Source organism: Aulostomus chinensis, chromosome 11 (assembly GCF_037954235.1).
Source record: "Aulostomus chinensis isolate RoL2024-O1b breed Wild chromosome 11, RoL_Achi_v1.0, whole genome shotgun sequence".
NCBI lineage: Eukaryota > Metazoa > Chordata > Actinopteri > Syngnathiformes > Aulostomidae > Aulostomus > Aulostomus chinensis.
This window is the reverse complement of record NC_141330.1, coordinates 802,549-815,000: the sequence shown is the minus strand read 5'-3', so window position 1 is coordinate 815,000 and position 12,452 is coordinate 802,549. Positions and strand designations below refer to the sequence as shown.

General features: G+C 51.5%; 2 protein-coding genes across 7 annotated transcripts in view; one reads left to right on the top strand and one right to left on the bottom strand.

The window, feature by feature from the left end:
• The window catches only part of kiaa0319 (KIAA0319 ortholog), a 19,364-nt gene extending 14,409 nt beyond the window's left edge, over positions 1–4,955 (top strand). For 5 of the 6 annotated variants that reach the window (XM_086217550.1, XM_086217553.1, XM_086217551.1 and 2 more), the window contains 6 exons: positions 984–1,143; positions 2,124–2,260; positions 2,781–2,903; positions 3,152–3,242; positions 3,315–3,406; positions 3,629–4,955. In XM_086217550.1, the coding sequence (XP_086073676.1) occupies positions 984–1,143; positions 2,124–2,260; positions 2,781–2,903; positions 3,152–3,242; positions 3,315–3,406; positions 3,629–3,786 (761 nt within the window). In that variant the 3' untranslated portion in view covers positions 3,787–4,955. The remainder of the gene's footprint in view (positions 1–983; positions 1,144–2,123; positions 2,261–2,780; positions 2,904–3,151; positions 3,243–3,314; positions 3,407–3,628) is intronic. The other variant, XR_015118467.1, reaches the window with a different exon arrangement.
• Positions 4,464–12,441, bottom strand: aldh5a1 (aldehyde dehydrogenase 5 family, member A1 (succinate-semialdehyde dehydrogenase)). The gene is made up of 10 exons (XM_086217554.1): positions 12,029–12,441; positions 10,054–10,137; positions 9,811–9,981; positions 9,484–9,600; positions 9,261–9,404; positions 7,747–7,890; positions 7,425–7,583; positions 6,390–6,553; positions 6,190–6,248; positions 4,464–5,767 (listed from the first exon to the last, which is right to left on the bottom strand). The coding sequence occupies exons 1-10, from the start codon at positions 12,314–12,316 to the stop codon at positions 5,556–5,558; spliced, it is 1,542 nt and encodes a 513-aa protein (XP_086073680.1). The 5' UTR covers positions 12,317–12,441; the 3' UTR covers positions 4,464–5,555.
• Positions 12,442–12,452: the final 11 nt, after the last annotated feature.

Below are 12,452 nucleotides of genomic sequence, written 5' to 3'. Positions count from 1 at the left end.
GGAGTTGGTGTGGGGAAGGTGTGTGTGTGTAGGTGTGTGTGTAGGGAGTTGGTGTGGGGAAGGTGTGTGTGTGTAGGTGTGTGTGTGTAGGTGTGTGTGTAGGGAGTTGGTGTGGGGAAGGTGTGTGTGTGTAGGTGTGTGTGTAGGGAGTTGGTGTGGGGAAGGTGTGTGTGTGTAGGTGTGTGTGTGTAGGTGTGTGTGTGTAGGGTGTTGGTGTGGGGAAGGTGTGTGTGTGTAGGTGTGTGTGTAGGGAGTTGGTGTGGGGAAGGTGTGTGTGTGTAGGTGTGTGTGTGTAGGGAGTTGGTGTGGGGAAGGTGTGTGTGTGTAGGTGTGTGTGTAGGGTGTTGGTGTGGGGAAGGTGTGTGTGTGTAGGAGTTGGTGTGGGGAAGGTGTGTGTGTGTAGGTGTGTGTGTAGGGTGTTGGTGTGGGGAAGGTGTGTGTGTGTAGGTGTGTGTGTAGGGAGTTGGTGTGGGGAAGGTGTTAGCAGCTGGAGTTAAAGAGAGGAATGGCTTTGGGGACAAAGGTGGCTTCCCTCCTCAGTTCTGCAGGCCTCACAGCGGAGGCGTCGCCCAGAGGGGAGCCATTCGAATGCAGAAGGGTTTGAATTGTTTTAAAGAAAAAAGTAAAACTACTTTCTTCTGCCTTCTGACAGTTTTCTGGTTGCTAAGCCTCGATAACAGAAGAGGGGTTGTCTTAGACATTTGAGGACATGATTGACTGATGTCCCTCATGGAGCAAACAGCTGATGCAGCCATGACGTCCTCACAGGGAGAAAACACAGACGAGAAAACTGCAACATCAGCAGTTTCGTCTGTTTTATTTCCTTTTTTACCCAAATTTATAATTTAGAACTTCTTGTGACCGCATTCCCAGAGCTCAGATCAGTTCGCACGATAATCTGAGTTCTTCACGTCTAACTGGTCCTGGTCTAGTTTCATCCCAGAGAAAGTCAAAGGTCAAATGTTTTCCATGTGTCTCTGCAGAGCCCGGCGGGGGGGGGGAGGTGGAGCTGGAGATGCTGGTGTCAGTGTCTCAGGTCAGCGTGGCTCAGAGGGACACGGTGGTCCGGCAGCTCGCCGCTCTGCTCCACGTGCTCGACAGCGACATCCAGGTCCGGGCACTGCAGGGACATTCACACCTCAGGTACCAGGACCGGCAGGTGGGCCGCCACCTGACACAGTCAACTATAATTACACCACCCTACCATCCATTCACCCACCCATCCCTCCCTCCATGTTCCCCCTCTCCTCCTGTTGAGGGTGGTGGGGGTGGAGCCTATCCCAGCAGCCTTCCCCCTGGACAGGTCACCAGTCCATGGCAGGGCCAACACATAGAGACAGACAACCATTGGCTCTCCCAGCCACGCCTACGGTCAATTTAGAGTCTGGATCAACCTGGTCCCTCTTGATGTCTTTGGACTGTGGGAGGAAGCTGGAGTACCAGAGAGAACCCAGCAGGAACAGGGAGAACATGGAGACTCACCCAGAAAGACCCCGTGCTGCAGCCGGGGCTCCACCCACAACCTTCTTGCTGGGGGGCCACAGTGAGGACCACTGCTCCACCCACAACCTTCTAGCTGGGGGGCCACAGTGAGCTATATGATTTATATTAGCTATATGGGGCGGCCGGTGGAGCAGCGGTCCTCCCTGTGGCCCCCCATCAAGAAGGTTGTGGGTGGAGCAGTGGTCCTCCCTGTGGCCCCCATCAACAAGGTTGTGGGTGGAGCAGTGGTCCTCCCTGTGGCCCCCCATCAAGAAGGTTGTGGGTGGAGCCCCGGCTGCAGCACGGGGTCTTTCTGGGTGAGTCTCCATGTTCTCCCTGTTCCTGCTGGGTTCTCTCTGGTACTCCAGCTTCCTCCACAGTCCAAAGACATCAAGAGGGACCAGGTTAATCCAGACTCTAAATTGACCGTAGGCGTGGCTGGGAGAGCCAATGGTTGTCTGTCTCTATGTGTTGGCCCTGCCATGGACTGGTGACCTGTCCAGGGTGAAACCCCGCCTCTCGCCCGTAGATGCTGGGATAGGCTACTAAGTAAATAAACTTAGTGAGAAACATGAATTCAAATACATTTCACATCAGTTTTTTGTGTGTGTGTGTGTGTGTGTGTGTGTGTGCACGTGCAGCTCAGTGTTGCGGTTCTCGGTGCGGGGCCACTCGGGGCCCCTCTCTGGCTCCAGGCTGGTGAGTCTGCTGAGGAACCAGCTGCTGAGGGAGAAGAGTGACTACCTGCTGTTCCGAGTCCTGAGAGTGGACACCGTGTGTGAGTTCACCTCCCCCATCTGCTCCTCTGGTCCTGATGGCTGTCAGGGATTTTGGGCCTTCAGCTGCTTTACTGTTGTAAAACTTAAAATTCTGAAGGTGTGGCAGGGTCATGACATCATCACTGCCGTGGTGATTTAATTTAAATGAACTTATCAAAATGATGCCGAAATAATCATGATGATGATGTGGACTTAGTATGAAGTCATGAATTATCAGGTCTGTTGCCATGACAACAAGCTAACGACTTTTTTAAATGGCTGATGTCTGAATGAAGTTCTGGTCAGGGGTCTCATGAATGAAACTTCTTGATTGTTTGGTAACCATAGTAACACGATTTTTAACTCGCTGTTTCTCTGAAAACTTCATAAAGAAGAAAAGTATCATGAGCACAAACTTCCCAAATCTGAATAAAAGGAGAACAAAGGAGCTTCAGGTTTGAAAACGTCAAAATATCCAGACACAAGCAGATGATGTCGACGCCCGACCCTTGACCTCTGGGTTTGTTTGTCTGTCTCCAGTGTGTTTACTCCGCTGCTCAGGGCGTGGCCAGTGTGACCCGATCACCAAGCAGTGCTCCTGTGACCCCTTCTGGACAGAGAACCTGGTTCGCCGTTACCTTGGCGACGGAGAGAGTAACTGTGGTAACTACTGGTGCTTCAGGTTGGACTCAAGGTCCCTCCAGTCAATCAGAGGAAGTAACTAATTACACTGTATACGGTCATGAATGAAGCAGCTTAGGTTTGGGGGCGTGGCCTCACTTACCTGTCAGAATCACCCCGTCTCGTTGAGTAGCGACAGAAAGGAACTCTAAACGCTACCTTAAGAGTTTACAGAAAAGACACTGAATAATGCTGAATATACAGGAGTTAACCCCCGCCTGCCCCCCCAGAGTGGCGGGTCCTGTACGTCATCCTGACCTGCTTCCTGCTCGTGGTCCTCATCCTGTCTGCCAGCTGGACCTTCATCTGCTGCTGCAAGAGGTGACGCACGCCTCCAGACGTTAGCCTGATCTCAGGTAGTCACGTTTCTGAATGTGGTCCGACTGCTTTCAGGAGGAAGCAGACGAAGGTGAGGAAGAAAACCAAGTACACCATCCTGGACAACATGGATGAGCAGGAGAGGGTGGAGCTCCGCCCCAAATTCAGTAGGTCGCTTCATTAACGGCCTCGAAGTACCAAACGCCAACATGATGTTGTAATATTCCGTCAAAATCTCGTCACTAAATTTCATAACAGTAAAGCATCTGCAGGACCCAGATTCTATCAAAAAGATCAGACGCTGCTCTCCTCAGTGCAGCTGTGAGGTCACGTGACACACAGGGTCATGTTCAGGGGAAGTGTTAAGAGCGGAGGCTTTCTCTCTGCAGGTATCAAGCACCGCAGCACCGAGCACAATTCCAGCCTGATGATGTCAGAGTCCGAGCTGGACAGTGACCAGGACACCATCTTCAGCTGGGACCGGCCCGTCCGCAGCAGGAACCGGCTCCACGCCCAGGCTGCCTGCAACGGGAACGCCCTCGGGTGACGAACAGTGGGACTTCCTGGTGACACAGACGGGACCTGACACTGTAACTGAGTTCTGCCGGCAAAAGCAGATGTAAGTTTGGCGGATGGCATCACGCTGACATCTGGTCTGGTGACATCAGTAAACATCCCTCAGACGAGAAAAACTTAAGGAGGACAAACCTGCGACTCTTCACACAGGAAACATTTGACATGTCCATATATGGGCAAAAATGGAGGCCACTGTGGCCTTTAACCTTGGCGATGAAGGAGGTTGACGATTAGTCTCATCTCTCAGTAGAAGCTTGTTAGCATAGCGCCTGCTGCTAGCATAGCGCCTGCTGCTAGCATAGCGCCTGCTGCTAGCATAGCGCCTGCTGCTAGCATAGCGCCTGCTGCTAGCATAGCGCCTGCTGCTAGCATAGCTTCAACAAGATGAAACAGTGACCCTCTAACCTTTAAACTTGTCTGATGAGTTTCATCCTGTTAGCTTGACGGCGACTCACCATTTCCTGCAGTTGCCAGCCAGGTTGAAGGGAGGTTCACTGGTGGCCAGCAACCACTGTTCAGCTCAGGCTGGCTCCAGGCTCCAGGCTCCAGGTTCCGGGTTCCAGGCTCCAGGCCAGTTTCCCATGCTGGATCGCAAGCCAGAGAGCACTAATCCATCTCCACCGCCACATCCACCAAACACAGAGCGTGGAATATTGAAATCTCTTTATTTTCCATTTGTCAGAAATATAAAACAAAGACCTGTTTTCATCCAAGACTGCAAGGTTTATGACCATTACGACAATTACACGTGACAATACAAACAATTTTCTGTACAAAACCAAAGATCAGAAGAGTTCTGACGAGCCAATCAGAGGAATTAACTACCGAGCCAGAGGCTCCAAAAATAGCTGACATTTATGGCAGAGGGACATCTTCTTGTATTTAAGACATTTGTAAGAAGCAATGACGGGTTATCTAGTAATTTTGTGTCATTTCAACCAACTTACATTTCCCATTAGAACATTTGACCTCTGCTATGTTTCGTGTCAGGATTTGCATGTCTGTGGCATCAGTGTGTGAATGAAACACCCGTCTCCGTCTCCGTCTCCGTCCTGCGCAGCAGCTCATTCAAATATTTCACTGTAGAAATTCCGTTCGCACGATGCTTCATAAATTAATAAATTAAAACACTTTTACTGAGCATTTTCTGCCTCTCAAAGTTCTGTTCGCTCTCTTATGAGCGAATATTTGACTGGTGGCCCCTCGGACACGCCCCCTCATCAACGTGAACATCTGGTCTGCAGTTGTGATGGAGGGAAAACGAATGAATAAAAAGGCCTGACGTCTGTTTCCGAGGACCGAGTCCTCCGACGCTCCTGTGCACCAACACATCAGGACTCGAGATTCCTTTAATCTGGGTGGACATAAACCCTCATCATCATCATCATCATCATCATTTGGCACAGAGACGTTGGCAAACTGCACGTTAAAATACATCTTTGAACAATCAGAAGTTAATAAACTACAACATTAATATTGCATTTATTTGTACTTTTACTGCTCCGCTCTTTGATCGATTCTATGAGAATTCATCGGCATTTTCTCGTCACCTTCATCCCAGCTCTTTGCAGCATTTTTAGTTAGTTTGTGTGACTCGTTAGCAATGGATTAAAAGGCTGATTGGACCAAAAGAAAAAACATGGCCACAGAGAATACTGGCCTCTGATTGGCTGGATGTTGATGACTGCGTGATTAAAGGTTATTTGTTGATGTACGTGTACGTTGCAGCGCTCGTCGCACTCAGGGTTTGAGGCCTCCGAAGCACATGTACTTGACTTCCAGGTACTCGTTGATGCCGTACTTGGAGCCCTCGCGTCCCATACCCGACTGTTTCACCCCACCGAAGGGGGCCTCCGGGGTGGATAGGAGCCCCTCGTTGACTCCCACTATCCCCACCTCCAACGCCTCTGCCACCCGCCAAATCTGACTCGGGTCCTGTGAGTAAAAGTAGCCTGTGGAACAGAGCAGGGGTTACTACCAGGAACCTGAACGGGCCCACGGACATTCAGAGCCTCGCTCAGATTGAGGCCTTTAATCCAGATTTATAGGGAACAGCAGAAACCACGTCAGGCCAACGAAAGAGCGACAAGGATCAGCATCGTTGGCTCTGGTCTGAATCAGCTGATGAATCCTAATGTTCTCACACAAGAAGATACTAGTGAACGAGAAGGTGTTCCAACAAACCACATCAGGTGGCGCCAACAAGCTGGTTTGAAAACCGCCAATAAACCCCAAAGAGGATCAGATGTGTTGTGGGCGGAGCTAAAGAGTAAGTACAGGAAGAAGCTCGGTGTTCAGACTAGTATGTGTTTAACTGGTGTTCTTTGAAGAAGTCGTCCTGGTAGGTGGTGGTGGTGGTGGGGGGGGCACTCACCTGCCAGCCCAACGTTCGATGAGTTGGCGATGGCCACAGCTTCTTCCTCTGTGTCAAACCTGTCAATCGAGAACACTTCAGATCCATTATTAAGTCCATTAATCTTTGACCGCGGTTCCCTGCCAGCTCTGGTTTGATCGTTGGGTTGAATGGCGGCCGAGGCTGTGAGGGCTGATGGCGTTCAGCCGTGGCGCACTCACCTGATGACAGGCAGCAGCGGACCGAAGGTTTCCTCTCGGGTGCACAGCATGTGTGTGGTGACGTCGGCCAGCAGGGTGGGTTCCATGAAGGAGCCCTGCAGACGCGCCCCACCCCTCAACACCGTCGCCCCCTGAGCCACGGCGTCAGATATCTGCTCCACCACCTGGAAGAGAAATGTCACAGATGTAAAACCAGAACAGCCAAGTCACGCCTCCTTACTGCAAGGGCGAAGAACAACTAGGAATAAATTGATGAGTGAAACATCAGAGCAGCGCGGATCGGACTGGGTCAAAAAAATCGACTCGATGGATTTCATTAAAAATTTGCAATATCGATCCATAGGGCATGAGATGGATTTTTACCCAAGAACCCCAGAAGCCTCGTGCGAGATTACGTCCACTCACGTGCAAAATGGCCGACGCAGGTCAAACTCCGCTCAGCAAGCCGTCCCAATCGAAGTCTGTCGTCTGGAACCATTTCGGATTTAAAACAACGAAGAGCCGCAAAAAACCAAAGTGGTTTGCCACATCTGTCAAGCGAAGGTCAGTCATTGCAGAAATGCCACAAACCTCAGAAACCACTTGACAAGGTCCCACACAACGGCAGCACGAGCTGCTGAGTCCGGCAACAACAAAAACACAAACTGAGGGGCGGCTCGTTCAGGTGCTCAAACCTCACCGTCGTGGTGCAACGCAAACATCTGGAACTGTAACATGACATGCAAACGAAAATGTCAGTCAGCGGAGAGGCTCGCCATGACCTGTGACACCTGGATGTTCCTGTCAACGCAGTCACACACGACAGCAATGTCCATTTTACAAGTTTGCACTTGATTGTTTATGGTGAAGAGACCAATAAAGGATGTTTGTATTTTGGGTTGTCCTTGATTTGAGAGCATTGAATCAAAGCATGATGAATCAATTCAGAACCTTATGAATCGCAAACGGATCGATTTAGGAGAGTGGCCACGATACCCTAGCGGGGGACCTTCGTGGCCTGCAAGTACGTGAGGTGCCATGAGGTCATCAACGCACCTTGTCAGCTGCCCGGCTGTTGATGAGGGGTCCCTGCGTGGTGTCGGGCTCAGAACCGTGACCCAGGCGCAGCCCGGTGTCCATGGCATGACCCAGTTTCTCCATGAAGCGATGGTAGATGCCGCTCTGCACCAGGAAGCGGTTTGAACACACGCACGTCTGCAGAGGACAGTCAGAGTGATGTCATCAATCCAGACGAAGCGTCTTGAGAATCATATTTGAACAAAAGGTAGTTTCTATTGTCTTTGTTAATATGAGAGAAATGCTGTTAAACATGTTGATGATGTCACGTGGCGGTGAGACTGATTTAGACTTGTGTTACCTGTCCAGAGTTCCTGAACTTGGACGCCATAGCTCCGTCCACAGCCAGGTCAACATCTGCACTGTCAAACACAATGAAGGGGGCGTGGCCTCCCAGTTCCATGGACGCCCTCTTCACTGTGTCTGCAGCGAGTTTCAGCAGCATCTGAGAGGAACAGAGACTTGACTAGGACAGACGATCGATGGCAGAATCACTGATCAGCTGATCAGGTTCTGGCGCTTGTTTGGTGATGGAGCGTTGATGATCTCACAGCTTCTGTTGATCATTCATGGAGAAATGTTGGGATGTCCCGCCGCTGCTGAGTTCAGACCAATGGCGCCGACCACACGCTGCTGTATCAGTTAAACGCAGGAAGTCTACATGTGTATGTTGGAGGACTGTGGCTGCGTCCGAATTGCCAAGTGGCAACCTACGTCCTACTGCTACAACCTACTCCATCCATCCATCGTCTTCTGCTTATTCCTACATTAAGGGTCGCGGGGGGGTGGAGCCTATCCCAGCATTAGCGGGCGAGAGGTGGGGTTCACCGCGGGGTTAGCACCTCGGAGAATCGCCTGCTGCTGTGCTGAGTCAGATTAACGTTCCTGGGAATTTGAATACCATCCATTGTCTCCCACTTCTGTTCAGGGTGGTGGGGGTGGAGCCTATCCCAGCAGCCTTCCCCCTGGACAGGTCACCAGTCCATGGCAGGGCCAACACATAGAGACAGACAACCATTGGCTCTCCCAGCCACGCCTACGGTCAATTTAGAGTCTGGATTAACCTGGTCCCTCTTGATGTCTTTGGACTGTGGAGGAAGCTGGAGTACCAGAGAGAACCCAGCAGGAACAGGGAGAACATGGAGACTCACCCAGAAAGACCCCGTGCTGCAGCCGGGGCTCCACCCACAACCTTCTTGCTGGGGGGCCACCGTGAGGACCACTGCTCCACCCACAACCTTCTTGATGGGGGGCCACAGGGAGGACCACTGCTCCACCATGCAGCCGTCTACGTCCTACTCCTACAACCTAAACACGGCGGCACCATTCAGACACCCTAGATTGGTGGTGAAGCACGACCTCTGCTGGCAGAGCACAGACACCGCAATTAGGTAGACAGCACCAACCAAAGCCCCACCTGCTGGCCTGACTGTGGTACTGCACTCCACTCTGAGCACCTTTCCCTCATCCTGTTATTAAGCACATTAACGCACCTTTAGTCATCAACAACGACTGTAAATGTTGGTGTTCATCAGAATGGGAGACTGTTGGTGGCGCACAAGAGGGATGGGATGCACCTGAACCGACCTACAATGTGGGCGTGTTTAGGCTGGAGTTTAGGTTGAGAAGTAGGTCGCTACTCACGCCAGTTGTGGTTTGGGACAGCCTCCGACCTGCTCTGAGACCTACCATCAGACCTACTTGGCTATTCGGACGCAGCGCGTGACTGTTTATTATTCCTATTTAATTTTAAACTTTGTCTTTTTGCATGTACACATTAAAATAGGTAATAAACAGGTGGTGTCTCAGCCCTACCTTCCCGGTGGCCGTGGAGCCCGTGAAAGAGATTTTGGCCACCAGGGGGTCGGTGCACAGAACCTGTCCAACTGACGGCGTCTTCTCCCTGGAGCATGGAACTACGTTGAAGACCCCCGCCGGGATCCCCGCCTGCTCCGCCAGCTGCACCAAAACACCACCACTTCAGCCTTACATGTTTGGTGAGGTCAAACCCCCCCCAACCCCCCGTCGGTGTAGTGACCTCAGCCAGAGCGAGCGCCGACAGCGGCGTGTCCTCCGCCGGTTTGACAACGACGGTGCATCCGGCCGCCAGAGCAGCTCCTACCTTCCTGGTGATCATGGCGCTCGGGAAGTTCCACTGAAACGACACAAACAAGATCTGTGACACCGCCATTGATCACCTGGCAGGCCGTCGTTACATCAGCTACGAGACAACTAGCGACTAGATGAGGGCCAGCGGCATGAGTGGGAGGAGCCACCTGGAGGTCGGCCTGGTGGCTCCTCCCACTCACAGGATTCTCAAGTCAACAGCATTCCAGCCCAGAGGCTCTTCTCATTGTCTGCTCACCGGCGTGATGATGGAGGTGACGCCCACCGGCTGTTTGAGGAGGAGGATCTTTCGGTCCTTGGCAGGTGATGGGATGACGTCGCCGTACACTCGCCGAGCTTCCTCAGAGAACCACTCCAGGAAGGAGGCGGAGTATGCCACCTCGCCGAGAGACTCCTGCAGGGGTTTACCCTGCAACGACACCACGGTCACATCCCGCTGCTGCGGCCGCTCGGAAGCGAGAATATTCAACATGACACTCACACATTCGAAGGTGATCAGTCGGGCCAGGTCGCCTCTGTGCTGAGTCAGCAGGTCGAACCACTTCCTCAGCAGGTGGCTGCGCTCCTGCAGGACAACCAATCACGTCACACCTGTCACCCGAGTGTCAGTTCAACTTTGTGGTCAGAAAGTGAGAGACAGGATGTTGTCACAAACACTTTACGGACAGGAAATGGGAGGAGTTATCAGCTGAGGTCACGTTCTTCTGATGCGTTTGAACTCCAACTTTTCACACCTGAGTAGTTTGTGCTCCTGTGTCTGCAGGTCTGATGGAAGTGACCCTTCCGTTTCCTCGAGGCAGCTGCTTAGCTGCTCGCAGGCCCTCCGTCTCACCTTCAGTCTACCATCAGAACAGAAACCGCTTCCTGATACTTGGGTCGGTGGTTATCTCACCTCTTAAGAGCGGCGCTTCCGTCTCTAAACTACCAGTGATGGCCAGAATCTTAGAATCTCCGGTCAGGGAGCAACTTGAGAAACTTCTGTGTAGCCCGAATATTTTGTCTGTATTTCAGTCTGGTTTCAGAGGGAATCACAGTACAGGAACTGCGACTATGAAAGTTGAAAAGACAACCTGTCCTATCCTAGCAAGTAGAAAATCATGAGCTGCACTATTTATTGATCCAACTAAAGCTTTTGATGCTGTCAATCATGCTATCCTCTGATCGCGTTTGGTTAGTACTGGTCGTTCTGATACAGCGATGGACTGGATCAGGATTTACTTCAATAAAAGGCCCCAAAGGGTACAGATTAAGGGTTACCTTTCAGATGAGCTTTTGGTTGAAACTGGTGTTCCACAGGGGTCCATTTTGGGGCCTTTATTATTCACAATATAAATTAAAAATCTCAGTGATAACCAGTTAGATGCAAACATTCATTTATATGCAGATGACACCATCGTCTATTGTTGGGCATCGGTGCATTTCAAAGCTGCAGGAAGCATTCAAAATAGTCCAGCGTCCCCTCCTCTCCCTGAAATCAGTCTTAAAAGATAAGAAACGCAAGTATGGATCCTCTCCCCCATCCCTTTGTACTCTCTAGGGGTATAAATATGATACTAATATAGTATATAGTACTAAGTATAAATACTTAAGACTGTGTTGGAGGAGGATTTATCATTTCTCAACTACTGACTAAGCTACGGTTAAAATTGGCGTTTTATTTTGGGAAAAGTGTTTGTTTTTCAAAGTCAGCTGAGAGGAAGCAGGCGGAGGCCACATCGTTGTCTGTGCTGGACGATGGAGACGGCGTCTACAGACGTACCGGCCTCCACTCTGTTTATCACGGCCCTAAGATTACAACCCATGCCAACGTTGATTGTTAATTGGGTGCTGCTACCTTGGACTCACTTGCCAAAGAGGCACCTTGTCTCCATGTGATTTCATCCCTGGTTAAATAAAGGAGAAAAAAGTGAAGACAGTGTCTGAAGAACAACAATAATAGTTCATGCATCGATGACTTTATGTCCTCCCTCCTCCTTCCGCCTGTCTTGAGTGAAACTTGTCTGGGAAGGAAACTGAGCTGCAGCACTGAATAGTTTAATACCGGAGTGACAGTCTGATCACGGACCAGCAGGTCAAAGGTCAACATGTCAGGTTTAGACAGTAACCTTCACTCATCAATCATAAACCAACTACTGTTAGGAACAACTTCACATCGGACAGGTGCAGCTACTCTAACCCGCCAACATCCGGGTATTTGCCATCTGAACGCGTTAATATTTACCGGTTAAGTGAACGTGTGGTGCGCGGGTTCACGTCAGGTCCAGGCAATACCGAACTACCGATTTTATTTGACTTCGTCGCGAGCCGATTCGAAGTCTGGCTCGTGTATTTGGAGAGGCTGGTCTCGGTTCGACTCCAGCTTGGACGTAAACGAGCGAACAACAACACGCTCCGTAATCTGAAGGTTTTTCGGGTGAAGTCCGCGACAGCGACAGCCGCCCGGACCGCTTAGCTACCTTAGCTGTGACCTGCTTCCAGGACTGGAACGCCCGGTGCGCGGCGTCGACCGCCTGTTTGGCCTCCGCCGCGCCGCAGTCGGCCACCAGGGCGATCTCCTGTCCGGTGGCCGGGTCCGAGACGGGGAACACCGAAGCTGCAGACACCCAGCGGCCGTCGACGTACCCCTGCGTCCGGAGCAGCGGAGCGGACAAATCCAGGCTGTAGCGCCGGTGCATGGTGGCGGGGAAGCCGGCGAGCCCCTGCCGGAGGAAGCAGCGAGTCCTCAGCACGCAGACGGCAGACATACCGGGGAGGAGAGCCTCTCTTAGGCGGAGAGGAGGGCGCTTCTGACGCCGAAGATCAGCAGAGGCGCGTCTGCTGCTTCCGGCTGGTTTCAACCGGCTGAAATAAAGACGCGGTGACCACGTGACCGCAGTAACG